Source organism: Labrus bergylta, chromosome 1, assembly GCF_963930695.1.
Source record: "Labrus bergylta chromosome 1, fLabBer1.1, whole genome shotgun sequence".
Lineage (NCBI taxonomy): Eukaryota > Metazoa > Chordata > Actinopteri > Labriformes > Labridae > Labrus > Labrus bergylta.
In genome coordinates, this window is record NC_089195.1 from 25,297,211 (window position 1) to 25,313,665 (window position 16,455).

General features: G+C 41.1%; 1 protein-coding gene across 1 annotated transcript; it reads right to left on the minus strand.

The window, feature by feature from the left end:
* Nucleotides 1–38: 38 nt before the first annotated feature.
* arhgef38 (Rho guanine nucleotide exchange factor (GEF) 38) lies at nucleotides 39–15,251 on the minus strand. The gene is made up of 14 exons (XM_020648447.3): nucleotides 14,711–15,251; nucleotides 9,967–10,154; nucleotides 8,921–9,038; nucleotides 8,676–8,823; nucleotides 8,532–8,549; nucleotides 8,143–8,342; nucleotides 6,293–6,426; nucleotides 6,003–6,107; nucleotides 5,791–5,910; nucleotides 4,720–5,106; nucleotides 4,496–4,633; nucleotides 3,560–3,761; nucleotides 1,464–1,783; nucleotides 39–769 (listed from the first exon to the last, which is right to left on the minus strand). The coding sequence occupies exons 1-14, from the start codon at nucleotides 14,925–14,927 to the stop codon at nucleotides 587–589; spliced, it is 2,478 nt and encodes an 825-aa protein (XP_020504103.2). The 5' UTR covers nucleotides 14,928–15,251; the 3' UTR covers nucleotides 39–586.
* Nucleotides 15,252–16,455: the final 1,204 nt, after the last annotated feature.

Below are 16,455 nucleotides of genomic sequence, written 5' to 3' on the forward strand. Positions count from 1 at the left end.
AGTGGTGTTATTGTATGGAAAAACCATTATTTCCTGTACATCCTTGATTCGCTTTATTCTCCACATGATTGATAAAATATAAACAATGACGTAGATTTTTTCTTTTCACATTTACAAAAACATATTTAAAGTATTGATCATCTCACTTCGAACATTTACATTTTCTGTAAATGACTTCACATATAACATTTTCTTCATCTGTAAATCACTTCACATATAAAATTAACTTCATTTAGACATCACTTCATGACTCGATATAAACAACACTGAAGTACAAAAAGTGCTCAGCACAGTGCCCTGTGTTCTACAAACATAATTTTCTATTCATCACAGATTATGGGTTGAGTGCTAGTGGTGAGCTGTCCTGGTTCTGTCTGAAGGCTAAACAGAATTTAACACTTATGGTTTAAAGGGATTTTAAAACATGTAGAGATACCTAGTGCAAGTTTGACTTTCAAAAAACAAACAAACAGAAATGTCACGAGTTGCAGTCAGGATTACTTCAATTATGAGTCTTAAGATGTTTCAGGTCTGTTTGTTACATCACAGGTTGGTTTGCTTTTGTGGACATCCTATGACTCAATATTTATGCATAGGACATCCTGCCAAGGTAGTTGGCAGGGACGTATCCCTTCTGTCCGTTAGCCTCGGCTAACCACCAGTCCTTGTTGCCTCCCAGGTCAGAGAACTGGAGGATGCGAACATGCTGGTACTCCTGCAAGGTCAGCTCCTGGTCACAGCGTGCTTGAAATGCGTAAACAGCATAAAACTGAGGAAAGAGACAAATTACACAGATGTAAACTGGTGCAAAAATAATCCTAACGTTTAAAATATTGGATAGCAATAGTAAAGAGTGATTTTTTTTTTTTTGGTTTGTTTTGGTGCAAACAACCCTTCTTTTTTTGGCATCTTACATCCTTTAAAATCTAGAGGGCATATATTCGCATCATGTACTATGTGATAAATCCAGCAGGTGGCACTGTTTATCAGCTTTCAGATGAGACAAAACGTCACAGCCCAGTCTTATTTTTTAAAAGGTTGAATCTATCAACCCTGTCAGTATTTCATGTTTTGAAACGATGATGGCTTGTAGCAATGTAGATCAGAGGCAGACTGGTTAGTCAAAGCAGATGAAGACATGACATGTCCCTGAGTTTGTTTTTTTGGGGCATTGTTTTCTCATGTTTTTCAACCCTATTTATTTTCAAACAATCCAGAAAGAGCCACTGTTACTCCATCAATGTGGTATATAACTGCATAACTCGGTTTTAAGAAAACACCTCTGATATTTACAGGTGGGGTTTCATGTGAGGAGGCACTTGAAGCCTTTTGGAAGAGCAGTGAAAGCTGCATTTGATGTTTTTACTTAATGGCGTATAGTTTGTTGTTTTTTAGTTGTGCTTAACCCTGTCCTTAACCCTGCAGAATATTCACATGTTCGAAATGGTGTAAGAAACACAAACCTGCTGAGTGTCACCATCCACTGATTCCTCCACTTCTTCTGGACTCTCTTGCTCCCCCTGTAGCACTGAGAGGGTTGAGCTGCTGTCGGTGGTGTTGAGGTTGAAGCTGCGCAGGCTGCTGCTGCCACTGCCAGACACGAACAGGCTGATATCGTCAAAGTCCTCGTCCACCATGACAGGCTGCTGCTGCTGCTGCTGCTGCTGCTGCTGCTGCTGCGGCTGCTGGGGCTGCTGCTCTCTGACCATCTGGCCCGCCCGCATGGAGTCCCTCAGAGGGTTGTACTGCTTCAGGAACGTGGAGTACACGTAGCCCTGTGTACCTAAACGTGACACAGGAGGACAGTTTGTGAATATGTCAGAACAGCTGAGTCCATTTTTTAAAGGATGGGTTCTGCCAAATTCAAATGTTTTTTTAATTCCACTTATTTTTAGTAGTTATCAAGCGATGCCGATAGTTTCATTATGTTTTCAGATCATCTTATTTTACTGTCTTTATCACAATACATAAGGTGTAAATGTAGTCTGGTTTGTGATGCTCCAAACACTTAATACAGTAAGAAATCAACACAGATACTCTTCTCAGTTAAAATGTCCGAGTATGTCTTGATACTCCACAAAAAATATTGTCCACCCAGGGGTGATTCTAGATTCTAGGAAAAAAATAATCAGGGGACCCTCCAGCCACCACTATATCTACCAGTTTCCCAACGCTCTTCCTCTTTCTTTTTTCACTTGCGGACAGATCATTCCTCTTCATTTTCCTTCAGTGATTTTCACTGACGAACTTTGGTTTTCACCGGAATAATACATGAGATGCTAAGCAGGGTCATGAGAGTCAGTGCTGTCAGATGGGGCCCCTTTAGGGAGGTTTTCTCCTGTCATTCCATCATTTGCACATTTTGAGCTACTGCTGCAGTTTAAAGTTTGTCAGCCCTCCGGGGCCCCCTAGTGGTCTTGGGCTCCAAACGGTTGTCTGCCTTGCCTGTTGACAAGCGGCACCTTTGTGTCCACCTTTTATATGTATCAACTATTTTTCATGAAGAAGTTCCAGGACATAAACTATTGAAAAAAGCATATGTCCGTTATTTAAAGACTTGAATCAAAACTCCATTCATATATCTTTGGATGAGACACACGTCAGTAGAAGACAACAAAACATTTGGAGATTTTTTTTTTTTTCCTTTGAGTGAGCTGGCCCTTTAAATGTCTCGCAGTGAGGTCATTTCAGAACAAGTGTCCTTGATAAAACATTTTCATTAGTCACTCAAAAAGCAGCTTCATAAAGTTAAATAGCCATCATCTCTGGACTATGCTGTATATGTGTGTTTTAAAAGGGACTGCACGTCTTGTATTATATGACTTGAACCATGAGTCGGAGCAAACTTAAAGCCATACAAGTAACTGAGAGATGTGTGAATATGAGCCAGTGTTGATATCAACTGCAGAACGAACAACAGCTTCCTGGGAATGCATGTAATCCCAGAGGAAAAGACAAGTCTGTGAAGATTGTACTGCGTACACACCAAAAAACATACACACTTCCTTTTTTTTTTTCTTTCTAGAGCTCATAAAAAAAGAACTTGTTATTGCAGAGTACAGAGAGGCGTGCAAGCAAGCAGCGTCTCGACGTCCTTGTTTCTGAGGCGAATACCCATAGGGAGAAGCTTTGTACTCTAAGTAACACTGCTTACAGCGTGCAGCGGTTTGTTCCAAACAAGACGTCAGGATCTCCGGTGCCTCTGCAAAACGTGGAGGGGAGATGGAGACTAGGCTATGTTGGCCCTGTTGTCAGGCAACCATCTCCAGAGGCAGGCAGAAAAAAATCCAGCAACCATGACATCACAGGAGCTCCTGGGACTGATTCTTGTGTGTTGACTTGACGGTGAAGGAAAGTTAAGTTTGGTGCGTCTATACAGCCTCAGTCTTCTAATAAATGCAGGTGTCATTTCTGAGGAATGTGCAATAAAGGAGAGCTATACCTGCAGATGAGCTAATGTGATAACTTAATTCAGCTTGTGTGTCTTAACTGAAAGCACTCTGACACACACACACACACACACACACACACACACACACACACACACACACACACTTGCCTCCAGTGTGAACCAGCCAGCGGCTGCTGCTGCCCAGTGGGTCTGTGTCCTCCAGCAGGGCTACCAGCTCCCCCTCCAGCAGACTGAGGTCCTGGTCCTGGCAGCCATTACACTTCCTCTTCAGCTGATACAGACGGCTAAGTGGGTGTTCTGCCAGCAGCCGGGCGCGCTCCTCCTCGGTTTGATGTTGTACCTCTGGCATCTGGAGGACGGCAAAGGGAAAAAAAGAGCGTTGGTGTAAGTGTGTGAAGTGGGCCTGGTGTGTGGGAACATTTTGACGGCCATTGTACAAGGATTTTCAAGGGGGGTGTGAGATCAAGATGATCTACTTATCGTCCAAGTGCAAGCACAGTCTTAGGCATGTATGCGTGCATAAGTGTACACTAACAACCACATAGATATACAGTGGCATTCTCAGAAGACAGTTACCTGGTGCAGCTTTGCCAAGTGTTAATCTCAGTGTCAGAGTCTGCCTCTGTGTCTGCCTTTGATGGCTCGGTGGCTTTGAATTAGTTCAAACGTTTTTGAAATACTAAAAGGAAAAGATGAGACTTCTGTTTTGACCTAGAGTCAGAGAGCAGTTTACACAATCGACCTGGGATTGGAATAGAATAGATTTTAGTGTATAATTTTCACTTTAGTCAATTTATTTAGTTTTCTAGAGAGCAGGCATACTGCTGTTTGCAGCTGTTAGCTTGCTCTCCATTTCTTTTTCATGTTTTATACCAAAATACCCATAAAATCTTTGTACGTGTAAACCTCATTACAATAAGATATGATATGATACAATACATTACTAAACACTTTATTGTCCCATTAGGGAAATTTGTCTTGGACTCCAGAACTGCACACACTAAGCTGCCTCTACAGCCAAATATGTGACACTGATTCTAATAGACATGTCCTCTATATTCTAGATTATTTTGAAATTCCTACCGTTGTTTTCTTGTCTCGTTGTCTCTCAAAGCTGACTTTACGCTCCATTAGTTTCTGAGCGTTATCCTTCACAAAAGCAAGATTGTTGAGCTCCTCCATGATGCTGTTCTGTACTTCAGCAATGTTAGACAAAGGAGCCTGGAAAGATAAAAATAGAACTTTGTAGTTTCAATATCAAAAAGACTAAGAATAGCTCGTGTTTATTAATGTGATGGGAGTCTCACTGGTAACTGCTGCACAGACGGGGCACCCAGTAGGATTTTTTCCATGAGCCCTCTGAGCAAGGCCACTAAATACACCACACAGTTGGTGAGGATAGCATAGGCGGCCATGTTGAACCGCTGCAACTCCTCCAACAGGAGGGCATTAAGAGCTTCGTAGTCCCTCTTGGCGGGACCGGGCGGGTCTTCTGACACCAGTGAAGGAGAGGAAGAAGAGGAGGATGGCGAGGAGGAGGAGGAGGAGGAGGATGAAAAAGAAGAAGAGCGTTCCAGGCGACTGCAGTAATCTAGCAATTTGTCGTAACGCTTCTGGATGAGCTTCTGTGGGGCTGTGAACATCCCCTGAAGAGAGAGGAGGGGGGCGAGGACCAGGCGCTCCAGGCTGACTTTCTGAGAGAAGACAGGAGAAACAGAAAGCATACGTCTTAACGTGAACCTTAAAAGCATGAAACCAACAACAGAGCTGCTGCAGCTTAATTTGCATGCAAACAAATCAGAATAATATTGTTCCGAAGCACACATTAAAGATTTCTGCTATTATCTGCCATCAAAATGGGACGCATTTAATTGGTTGTTCAAATACAGTCAACTTTTTTTTACTTTGATTAAATTTTTTCAAGGTGCCATCTGTTGCTTTGATTAAAGACAAAACTGAATCATTTTAATACAAATAAATCAAATGTTCTTTTCTTCTTAGAGCTCATGTTTCTTTGTGTCCACAAGTATTTTGCAAGGCAGACTTGAATCAAGAGCTGCTATATGAGATTCTTATTTTTCAAGGTGTGCTTATTTCAGAGTTGGCAAGAGTGCATTGACAGAGAGAGAGGAGGGTAAGAAAGAGCAGAGTTATTGAAGGAGCTACTCAGAAGGTTAGAGGCATAGAAGAAGAGGATTCATGTAATGGACAGAAGACTGGAAGCTACTGGCAAAGCAATGGATGACTCAAGGCTGGAGGGTAAACATGTGGTCATGTCGGAACAGGACAGATAAAAGACTCATGGAGGAGAGTAGAAGCGGTAAAAGCTGGACATCAAAGCTAAAACAGCGTACTAGTGCAAAAGCAGCCATACTTACAAAGTGCTTATAGGGGTCGTTTCCATTACTGTGCGATGAGCCATTTGAGCCATTTCTGTTTGGATCCTTGATGATGTTCTCCATGTCCACCACATTCTGAACAGCTACAGACACCATCTCCTGCAAATTCAGACATTACAAAAGGCCCATAAAGGTGAATAAAATGAAAACAGCAACACTGACAATAGTAGGAAACAGTAATATTCACTTACCTGAATATGCTGCAGGTAACATTGAACGTTCTTGACCAGCTGCCTCACCGCCTTCTCCAGACTTCTAAACAGCTTCTCTTCTCTATCAAATACTTCATCTCTCACCTAAAGAAAAAAAAAAGATAAGACATGTTGCCTAAATTGTAGCAAAATTTCATAAATACATTTATGGAATTACAAAGATGATTAAAAAATAATAATAAAAGGAGCTATTAATGAGTGTCAATAAGAGCAGATTGAACAGATTTTTGTTTGATAGCCTACTTATTATCATTTCTTTTTTCATTTACCTGTGGTTCAACTCCAGTGAGTATCTTGAGATAGCCAGCGAATCTGTCACCTTTCTTCCGGATGGAGTGGATATTGAACTTGTGCAGTTTTCCCCTCAAAGTGCCTTCATCATCCACTCGCTTATACTTCATAACTGGGAGTGAACAGGAATATGAAAAATAGGAGAAATATTCTTGAATCCATAGGCTATAACATAGATAGACAGACAGCATATACTGATGAGTTAATATTGTGCTCATAAGAAGACTACAAATTTGATTATTACACAACATTGATAGAATAAAAAAAGCCTGTCTGTTGGCAAAGGTGGCTAAAAAAACTAATATGGCTTATAAAAAATATAGAATAATATATATTCTGTAGGCCAACGTGATGACGTCGCATTGTTATATAGATGCATCCATATAGAAACATCAATATGACTTGCTCTTACATAACGATGATGACATTTTTAGACAGTGTCGTACATTATATGCCCAAGCCAATGTGTTGGCAAGAAAATGTAATATGTTTTGATCATGTAAAGATATGTCTCTTTAGAGCATATTGCACTCCCCTGTATACTGCCCCCTTATGGGGTAAGTTAAAAAAAAATCAAGTATGCATAGACTTCAGCTTGCTTACAATGATTGTTTTAGGATCTTACTTAAAAAGCCAAGGTGGAGTAGTGCAAGTGAGCTATTTGTGAATGCAGGAGTTAACACCTTGCAAGCTTTATTGAGGAACCTTACGTACAGATTTATCGGTCGATTGAATGACTCAAAGGATGTAATTATAATGCTGCTGTCGAACCCAAGTTATAGTGCAGTACGCTACCAGTCATACCTTTGGAGACATTGGTATAAGTGCCTTTTATAAGAGGCGGGAATGTTTTTATTCTAATGTATATGTGTGGTGTCTATTTTTTGGTATTGCATGTCTTTTAAAATAGACCTTGAGTCTAATAATTAAAGTTGATGATGATACAAATAACTTAAATCATTTTTTATTCACGTAATGACGTCACCGAGGCGTGACTTATCACGGCCGTTTACCTGTCCTGCTGTTTGCGCTGGAGAGGCTGGCACATCTCCTTTAACTTGTTTGTACAACATACAGTAAAACACGTCACTTTTCACGAGTTACAAGTATCATATCGAGCCTGTTAAATACATTCACTTCGTGTTTATCGGCAAAGTATCAAAGCTATCAATATAAAATGAGACAAATCACGAACAGCTCCATCCAGCAATGAGAACACAAACAAGTTTTTTTTTTTTTTTTTTTTTTTGCAACAAGTGGAGAACATGGAGGCGACGACCACCTGAAAAAGTGGCTTTATTAATGTAAGTAAACGTCGGACTCGTTAGCAGAAAGTATGCTAAGTTAGTTGTTTGTGTTAGTTTAGCAGCTGAGGCGGGTAATGAGCTACTAGCAGGAGTAGCTTATTTAGTGCTGTTACCATAGTAACAAGAAGATAAGATAAGATATACTTTATTCATCCCAGCAGGGAAATTTAGGTGTTCCAGCAGCCAGCATACATACAAACACACAACACATATATACATACATATCCCACGCATACAAAAAAAAATAAAAAAATAAGGTGTTTTTTTTCTTTTATCAAAAAAAAAAATTTAACTTAAGAATTGATACAGTCGTTTTTGTCAACAGCTGAAGTAGTTTATAAATCCACAGAGGCTTTTTATGGCGACTTTGACTTGCTGTGAAATTGTTGTATCTGAATCTGCTTTGTTTTGTTCAAAGTCATTATCACTGGCCAACAATCCAGTCTCCTCTGTATCTCCCTCAGTCGAAATTCCCTGACCCCTTCTACTGTTTTCATGTTTTCGTGTAAATGAAATCTCACCTATGTCCTTGCGCCTCCTGAACTCATTGATGTTGACGTTGATGATCCTGGCAGCAGTGTATGCCTCCTGCAGGGGCTGATAGTCAGGGTGGTTTTCAGGTGTAGCCTGCCACAGCTCCCTGAGGAGGAGCGGGTACTTCATGATCCTCTGGACCGGTTTGATGATCAGGGAGCCCATGTCCAGCAAGTTTGGTTTCCCTCTGTTCAGATAATTATATTAAACAGACAACGGTCAACATTAACAGCTATGAGTATGGCCTGGGGTTAAAATCATATACAGAAGGCATGGTAACAAAAACAACCTTAGAATTCAACACAATAAAAAGTGACGGTTTATTTAATGAACATATTTGACATTATATATTTATTAATCAATAGTAGCTACTCACTCTTGATCATAGATTTTCCTGCAATTACAAACAGAAAGAAACAATCACCATATAGTACGCAGATAAGCATTTACTTTAAAACATGAGGGAAGTCACGTTTTATAGATAACTTCTGTAGAATTTAGAGGAAGTGACTTGACTTACTTCAGAGCCAATACACAGGTAGTGAAATGTTGCTTTATTTCTTCCTCTTTCTCGTAGGATTTGAGTGATGTGTTTGCGTCATCATGATGGTAACAGTAAATCTTATATACGTCTTCTAAAGTTGCCTTGGCCTGGATGAATACATCTCCTACAAGTGAAAAGAGGACACAACATATTTTTATCACACATTAAACCATGAAAGGCAACAAATAACAAAACTAGACTGGAGTTAGAATTGGCATTACCTATAACAACAGCTTCTGGATCAGGGTCCGCCATGGCCTCATGAAGTCTGTGAAGGAGTGCCGCAGATACCTCACACACCGTCTCCATGTTAGTGAATAATCTGTCCACATCCACTGCCTATCACGAAAGTCAAGGATATATCTTAGCAAAGCAAACTGAATTACCCGTCGATAATTAATAAAGTAACCTGAATTTCTCTTTCGGTGTTAAAGTGCAAGCTGTTAACTTGTCCTTGAAAGTGCACTATGCAATTTCAGGGTAGAGCGAAGGTACTCCCCAGAGGGGTAAGCAACAGGAACCCAAGAGGATCGAAGGAGTAAGTTAAAGAGAAAAATCTAGACTTTCAGTTTTTCCACAAATTTCATTAAATTTATACTTTATTGATCCCGCGTTTTTACACTCTGTCTCGTAAACATGCTACACAAACATAGGAACGAAATACACACACATGCACAAACAGGATCCTATGGACATGCACTAATGGAGAGGTCTCAGAGTGAGGGGGCTGCCCACAGTGGGCGCTCCTGAGCTGGTTAGGTGCCTTGCTCAAGGGCACCTCGGCAGTGCTCAGGAAGTGGACTGGCACCTCTCCAGCTACCAGGCCAATTTACAGACTTGGTCCCTACAGACTGAGCTACTGCCGCCCCTACGATTAGTCTGTGCTGATTAATGCTCTCATTAAGAGCCTCCCTGCCGTCCAATCAGAGCGCCTTGTTACTTGCTGTGTGTGTGTGTGTGTGTGTGTGTGTGTGTGTGTGTGTGTGTGTGTGTGTGTGTGTGTGTGTGTGTGTGTGTGTGTGTGTGTGTGTGTGTGTGTGTGTGTGTGTGTGTGTGTGTGTGTAAGTGAGCGTTGAGCGCTGCCCTCCAAATTGATTTAGCACCAAGCACTGAGGAGAAATTGACTTTCCATCTTAAGTCTTCTATTAATCAACTGTTAACTTGTTGCTTTGTTGTTGTTGTGGCACTTTGAGACAACTCTGTTTTTAGACATGTACCATATTAAGCCTGCACAGAGGCTTCTTTCTTGAACCTGAGAAGTATGTACCTGCACATTTCGCAGAGGCTGGACCACCTCCCTGATGCACAGCTCCAGGCCTAGGAGGAAGTCTTTTTCAGTCTGCACCAGCTCCTGAATCACCTTTGCCCTGCGGCTCATCTTCCTCAAACGCATCTCCTCTGGGTCCAGTGCTGGCGAGGGCGGTGGTGTGGACAGGTCATGCGGTGTCATTTTCTCTGAAGATGACATTATTAAATTATTATAAGATAAGCACAGGCTCAGATGTGGAGTTTAGGTGGCCAGTCACATTCTGGTTGTCTGTGGAAATCACAGCTGATAGTGATAAGTCTAATGAGTCCTGAAGGTCATACAAGTACAGAGAAAAGTGATGATGATTTGAGAGCAACTACATTTGCTGTAAATCTTTAATTTCAAAATAACTTCTTTTGCCAGCATTTTAAGCTATTGGTGGCAGTTATGCATTTTCTAAAACGCTGGTAAACATCCAGGCCCTGTGGGTTTCTGCATGCTTGGAAAAACCTACATCTCTCCTAACATATTCACTTGACGCACGAGCAGCCATTCAGATCACCGTATTTCATGGTAATCTAATTACTTTGACAGAAGCGCCAAAAGGCCTCACTTAACATGCCAGTCAGGCTTGCTTCTCTTCTTTTTTTTTATTGCTCTGCTGCCTAATCACTCTTTGGCTGCTCTGTGCTTTGCATGGCAGGCAAGAGTGTCTGTTCAGGGAAGAGGGATGCTTCCTTGCTGCCTAATCGACGCTTCACACCACTTCCTTCTCTGGTGGGGCAGGCGAGGGGGGGGGGGGGGGGAGGGGGAGGTAGACGGAGAGCTGCGAGTCCCGTGTCAGGTTACGGAACTAATCGTGCTGCTGATGTAATGCTTCAGTGTGCTCAGGCATTCCATCTGCTCAGACTAGTGAGTGTGTCTGTGTGTGGTGAGGGAACATAATGATAAACACACACACACACACACACACACACACAAACAAACATTCACACAGGATTACATACAAACACACATTGGTGTATACACATACAAACAACTTTTCCACACCCACCTCAGCTTGTAATCTCACCAGCTACTCAGATGAACACACACGCAAGCAGGCACACACACACACACACACACACACACACACACACACACACACACACACACACACACACACACACACACACACACACACACACACACACACACACACAGCATGTAAATCAGATAAATATTACCAAAGCATTTTAAGTCACAGTCACATCCTTTGTAGTTACAGAATAGACGATTGGGCTGTCTTTACTTAAATATTGAACTCAGTAGACAACAGGTACAAAAAAAGAGAACGTTTTCCTGTCACACATAACAAGTTGGGCAAATGTAACCATTTCCCCTTTCATTGTTTTATTAAGAAAACCGTTCCATTTTTATATTGGAGAAAACAATGACAGTGACAGTTTGCAGATACTTTAAATGCACAGAAAGGGAACATTACGAGCGGTACAGTATCAGCGGTACAGTAACTGTCAGCTGCCTTTCGCTGAAGCTGAGCACACTGGCTCATGTGTTTCAAAGCAGTGTGCGTTACCCTTTCATGAATGCGAACATTGTGCAGATTGTGTTCACACATGGCTGACCTTTCCTGCTTGCAACACTGCTTGCATTTACACTGCAGATGATTCTTCCATCCTGAGACACAAAGATTTGAATTAACACCTGCAAATGGTGAATCGTCTCTTCTGGCTTTAACAAAGTAGGGGAGAGCTTGTTAATCTCAGTGTATGGACGACATGATCATGAACTGTGTGGTCATGAGTCTGTTCCTTCAGCAGTTTTTAATTAACTTGTCAATGCCTGATAATACTCATACACAATCTGTTTACTAAGTTTGAAGAAGCTTTGGAATCAGTCCCTATAACAGAACATTTTACACTTTGGCTGAATGAAGAGATGGTCTTACTAGTGGTAATGGTGTTTTAAAGAAGTGTCACGTTTCAAAGTATAACTAAGTGTCACGCGTGTGCGAAGAAGCCCCAAGAATGAGTGAACCCCCCTGTGAGAAATGTCAGCTTGATGAGAAATCAGGGGAGGTATATTTGGAGGCTTGTTGGGAAAAAGCATATTCTGTTTTTAATAACCCATTTAAGCCCACCGGCAACAAAAGTTGCCTTTCTTTCAAACATAATAGTAGTAATAACTTTATTTGTTTAGCACTTTAAAAAAATAAAGGGTTAGGGTTAGTGCCTCAATGTGCAGAAGCAAACATAACAACAAAAAGTCATGACAACAACGCAACCCACGGAAAAAAAACATCCAACCAACGACAAGAAAACCCCGACAGTAAAAGAACCCAAACAGAAACCCGACCAACATCAGAATTCAAGCAACATGATAACTCTTAATAATAGCTCGGGCAGCACCGGCAATTTAGGTTGCGAGCAAGAGGATCGAGGCTGTAAGAAGATAAATGAGTAACAATAAGAAATACGAGCATTACCAAGAAATACAAAACAATAAAAAGTGGCTAGAAGCTAAAAATCAAGAAAAGGGAAATATCAAAGAAGACAGGAAAAGTTCAAAATAAATAAGTAATTAAATAATAATAAAAAAACAAATAAGAGAGCACACCGATAAGAGGGGATATACACAGCTGAAGAACATGATTAAGTCTCAATGAGAGAAGTTATTTAAAGACTCGTTATATCTCCTTTCTTATTGGCATATTCTCAGTGATTAAAGGAATTCAAATGTTTTCTAGCCTGGCGAGAATCAGCAGCAGATTTTGAACCTGTGCTGATTCATTCTTTTTGTGAACATCACATTTGGCGAGTTATGGTTAAAGGCACAGGAGTTCCCATGAAAGTGGATACTGGGCTTTTCACTGTGCAGCTCACTGAAAGTGATCCCAACAGACAGCCTGCGACCGAATACAAGGCATGGCGTATCATGTGTCGCATTGAAGAAAAATGATGCGCTTGTCTTTGCCACACAGCAGAGTGCACAATGGGGAATTTATCACTGAGAATATATATCAGAAGCAGAATGTCTTTATTGTCTTTGCACAAGTACAACGAAATTAGAAGAAGAAGCTGCTCTCACATTAGATGCTTTAGAAGCAATAGATTAAAATTAAATGAACAAGTATAAAAAACTTAACAATGTACATCTCTACTGTCTATTGTTTAGTGGATAGAGTGTGTTGAAGAAGTCTTAAATATTCCACAAATATTTTCCCCTCTTAAAAGGCTACTGAAACTACGTTTTTTTTTATATGCCAAATTGTCTCAAAAGTTGCAGAAAATGGTATTGAAAGAGTTAAGTCCAAGGAATGTTTGCGTTCCCTTTGCCCTGTTATGCGAGTGTTGTTCTAATAAATGATTGCCAGGACTATTTTTCTTTATCTACTGTAAATAATTACACATATTGATGTCTGGTTGTCAAGGTTCTGAGGCTCGACCAACCTGTCTGACAAGCAGATGAGAACTGATGTTCGAGCAGAGGCTCACATGTTTCCTCTTTCGGTGAAGTCATCGCTTCTGTCAATATTTGCAATGGTAATACCACAGTAAATATGTAATACTGCTAGTCAGGTGTTGTGAGGCTGAAGTCAAACAGGGTTGGGGGGGGGGGGATTGGTTTACTGAAAACACACCGGTGTTTTTTTTGACAACTCTGCCTGTCATGATGCAGGCTGCTGAAGAAAGCAGAAAGTACAGAGGAGTAGAGAGTGTCTCTATTGCAAGTAAACAAAGCGGCTGCTGATATGGTGTGTGTGTGTGTGTGTGTGTGTGTGTGTGTGTGTGTGTGTGTGTGTGTGTGTGTGTGTGTGTGTGTGTGTGTGTGTGTGTGTGTGTGTGTTGTGTGAGTGAAAGCTTTCTTATCAGTACGGCTGCAATTGATAAGTAGGCTTTAATTTTCAGTTTTAACCGAGGCTCCACTCATCATTTAGTCCAGATGATGTGTCATGTTCACAGTAAAGGAAACAAGTGGCACAGGAAATCCTTCATACTTTAGTCTTTAATAATTCCCCCTGCTGACACGGTGATGTAAGCCATTTTGCCTGAAGTGCAGCATTCCGAGTCACTGACGGCACTTTAAGGACAGGTGAGGCAAGTTTTTTTTTTTTTTTTTTTTTTTTTAAACCTGGACATGTGTGTATGAAAAGAAGAGCTCTGCAGAAGTGATGAGGCAACATAAAGCTGGATTAAGGTTGTGTCTTTTTTTTAAAAACACAATACGCACCTTCTGACTAATTCCTTCTCTCTGGGTCAAACACTTCAGATGACCTGAATTAAGAGTCATTATAAAACAATCTTTCTCAAAAAGTGACTGACATTCCCTGAACTTGAATCTTTGAGTTATTATGGACTCTTTCCTGGTGCTCGGGTGCTTGTTTACCAGCTGGTCTGAAACACTGCAAAGCCACTCCTCTGTGCCTGAGTTTGGAGCACAGTTTGCATATGTGGCTTCATCCCTTTGGGAGAATCTCCTGCTCAACACATAGTAACGCAACAGGTGCCCAGTATCCAGAGCCATCGAGGTGTGCATACTCTAGGTATGTGTGTGTTGAATTTCTGCCCTCAAGCCTTACATTCTGCTCCAACAGTCCATCTCTGCTAGATGTATTTAACTCGAAGTTCTCCTAGAAAGTGTATTATCAGGAAGTTTGCATTGTAAATAGTTGAGAGTTCTTTTAGACGGAGTGTTGGCTCACGTGTGCATACATTGTTGCCATAGTTTTGACCCCTTGGGAGGTCATAGCTGTTAGGCGTACCTTTAAGTTTAGCGCTGTACTCCGTCTTGTCAGACTGACTCCTCCTCACCAGCGTCCCCAGGTTGATGTCACCTTTGGCGATGTCATCGGCTACTATAGTGTCCGTCTTCCTCCTCTCCAGGTATCGCAGGAACACTGGCCGGTTCCTCCTCTTGATCGTTTTGTCCTTCTCTTTTTCCTTCTCCTTCTCGCTCCCGCAGGCCTCGTTTGGATCCATGGCAAGGCCGTCAGCTCTCAGGTGCTTACAGGCCAAATGAAGGGGACAGAAAAGGGGAAGAGAGAGGGACAGGAAGAGAGAGAGAGAGAGAGGAGAAGCAGAGAGAGAGAGAGAGAGCCTGGGAAGTGCAACAGGTGTAATTTCCACTGTGCACTGACTGCAAGCTCAGGTAATCAAGCCCCTCCCCTTGTCGACCTGTCATGAGAGCTGTGTGGACACACCTCTCTTCTCTTCTGTTCTGCTGTCCTTTATACTTCTCCAAGGAGAGAAAGTGACGAGATGACTTTCCCTCCTTCGTTGGATTAAGTATAGAACAATACTAATACTAATGAATACTAAAATTAAAATAAAATAAAATAAAATCCACATAGCCCTCACAGAGACTGTAATGATGTGGCATAAATTTACAGGGAACTATTTATGTAAATTGTCTGGGTGCAGTAAATCACACAAAGCAATACAGCAAATTTATTTAGATAAGGAAAAAGTTCTTTACAAAAAAAACCATTTGAATATATTAGTCATGTTGTCTTTAAAAGACAAAGTTGTTCAATACAGATTCAGCAAGTCTTAAAAAGTAAATACAATGAATGAAAGAAAACCAACATGCACTGTGGGCCTTTCACCTCAGCAGCTTTATTTTCTATTATTCTACATCACTAACTGTGCCAGGGCTCCATTCTATACGACATTACTATGTTAAAGTATGTGTTATGGCTGTAGCTGTGTCAGGGTTTTAGTTGAATTGTGGATCTGGAAAAGTTTGTATTTTTTAAATCATGGAAGAATCATCCAATTCTTTCTATTGTTCTGTTCAAAGTATTTCCTGAGTATTGTCTCTCCACACAAAAATGTTTTCAACCCACAACTTGACACTGAAATCTGGTCAGGCAGGTAATTCATCAACACGCGACAATGATTTTCTGGTCATTGCAACCAGATACTGCGTCGCTTGTCAGAACAATAAACGGATGCATTTCCTCCCCATTGAAGCGCAGGTAATGATGGCTCCCATTGTGTTTTTTAGATCACTCTGCTGTGTCCTCATACCACACCTGTTTAACTTATATTAGACTGGAGGCAAACAGTGAATTGCTTGTGACTCAGTTTCATCAGGTCACAAGACTCTGTGTCATTAGTCTTTAAAGTGTTACTGTTATTATCATCTTCAGCATCGTCATCATCATCATCCATGTGGGTTTTTCAGAAAGAAACAAAAGAACAAAACTGTGCGTTGAACATGCACAGATGAATTGTGTTCATATAGCAGACGTCAATGACAGCAACATTGCGTAACCGAGTGAACTTGGAAAAGTAAACAGTGCTGAATTTCATACTCTATACAAACATGCAAGTGGGTACACAATCTTATCTCCTGTGGTCGATAATTGTTTTGCCCTGTAAGAGCCCCATGTGACATCATTTAAGTCAGGGCGGGCCTCGTTGTGACCTGCTTAACGGGAAATGTGTTCTCTTCTAAATGATCTTCAATCAGCCAATTATTTCTATTCAAGTGAAATTATTTTCA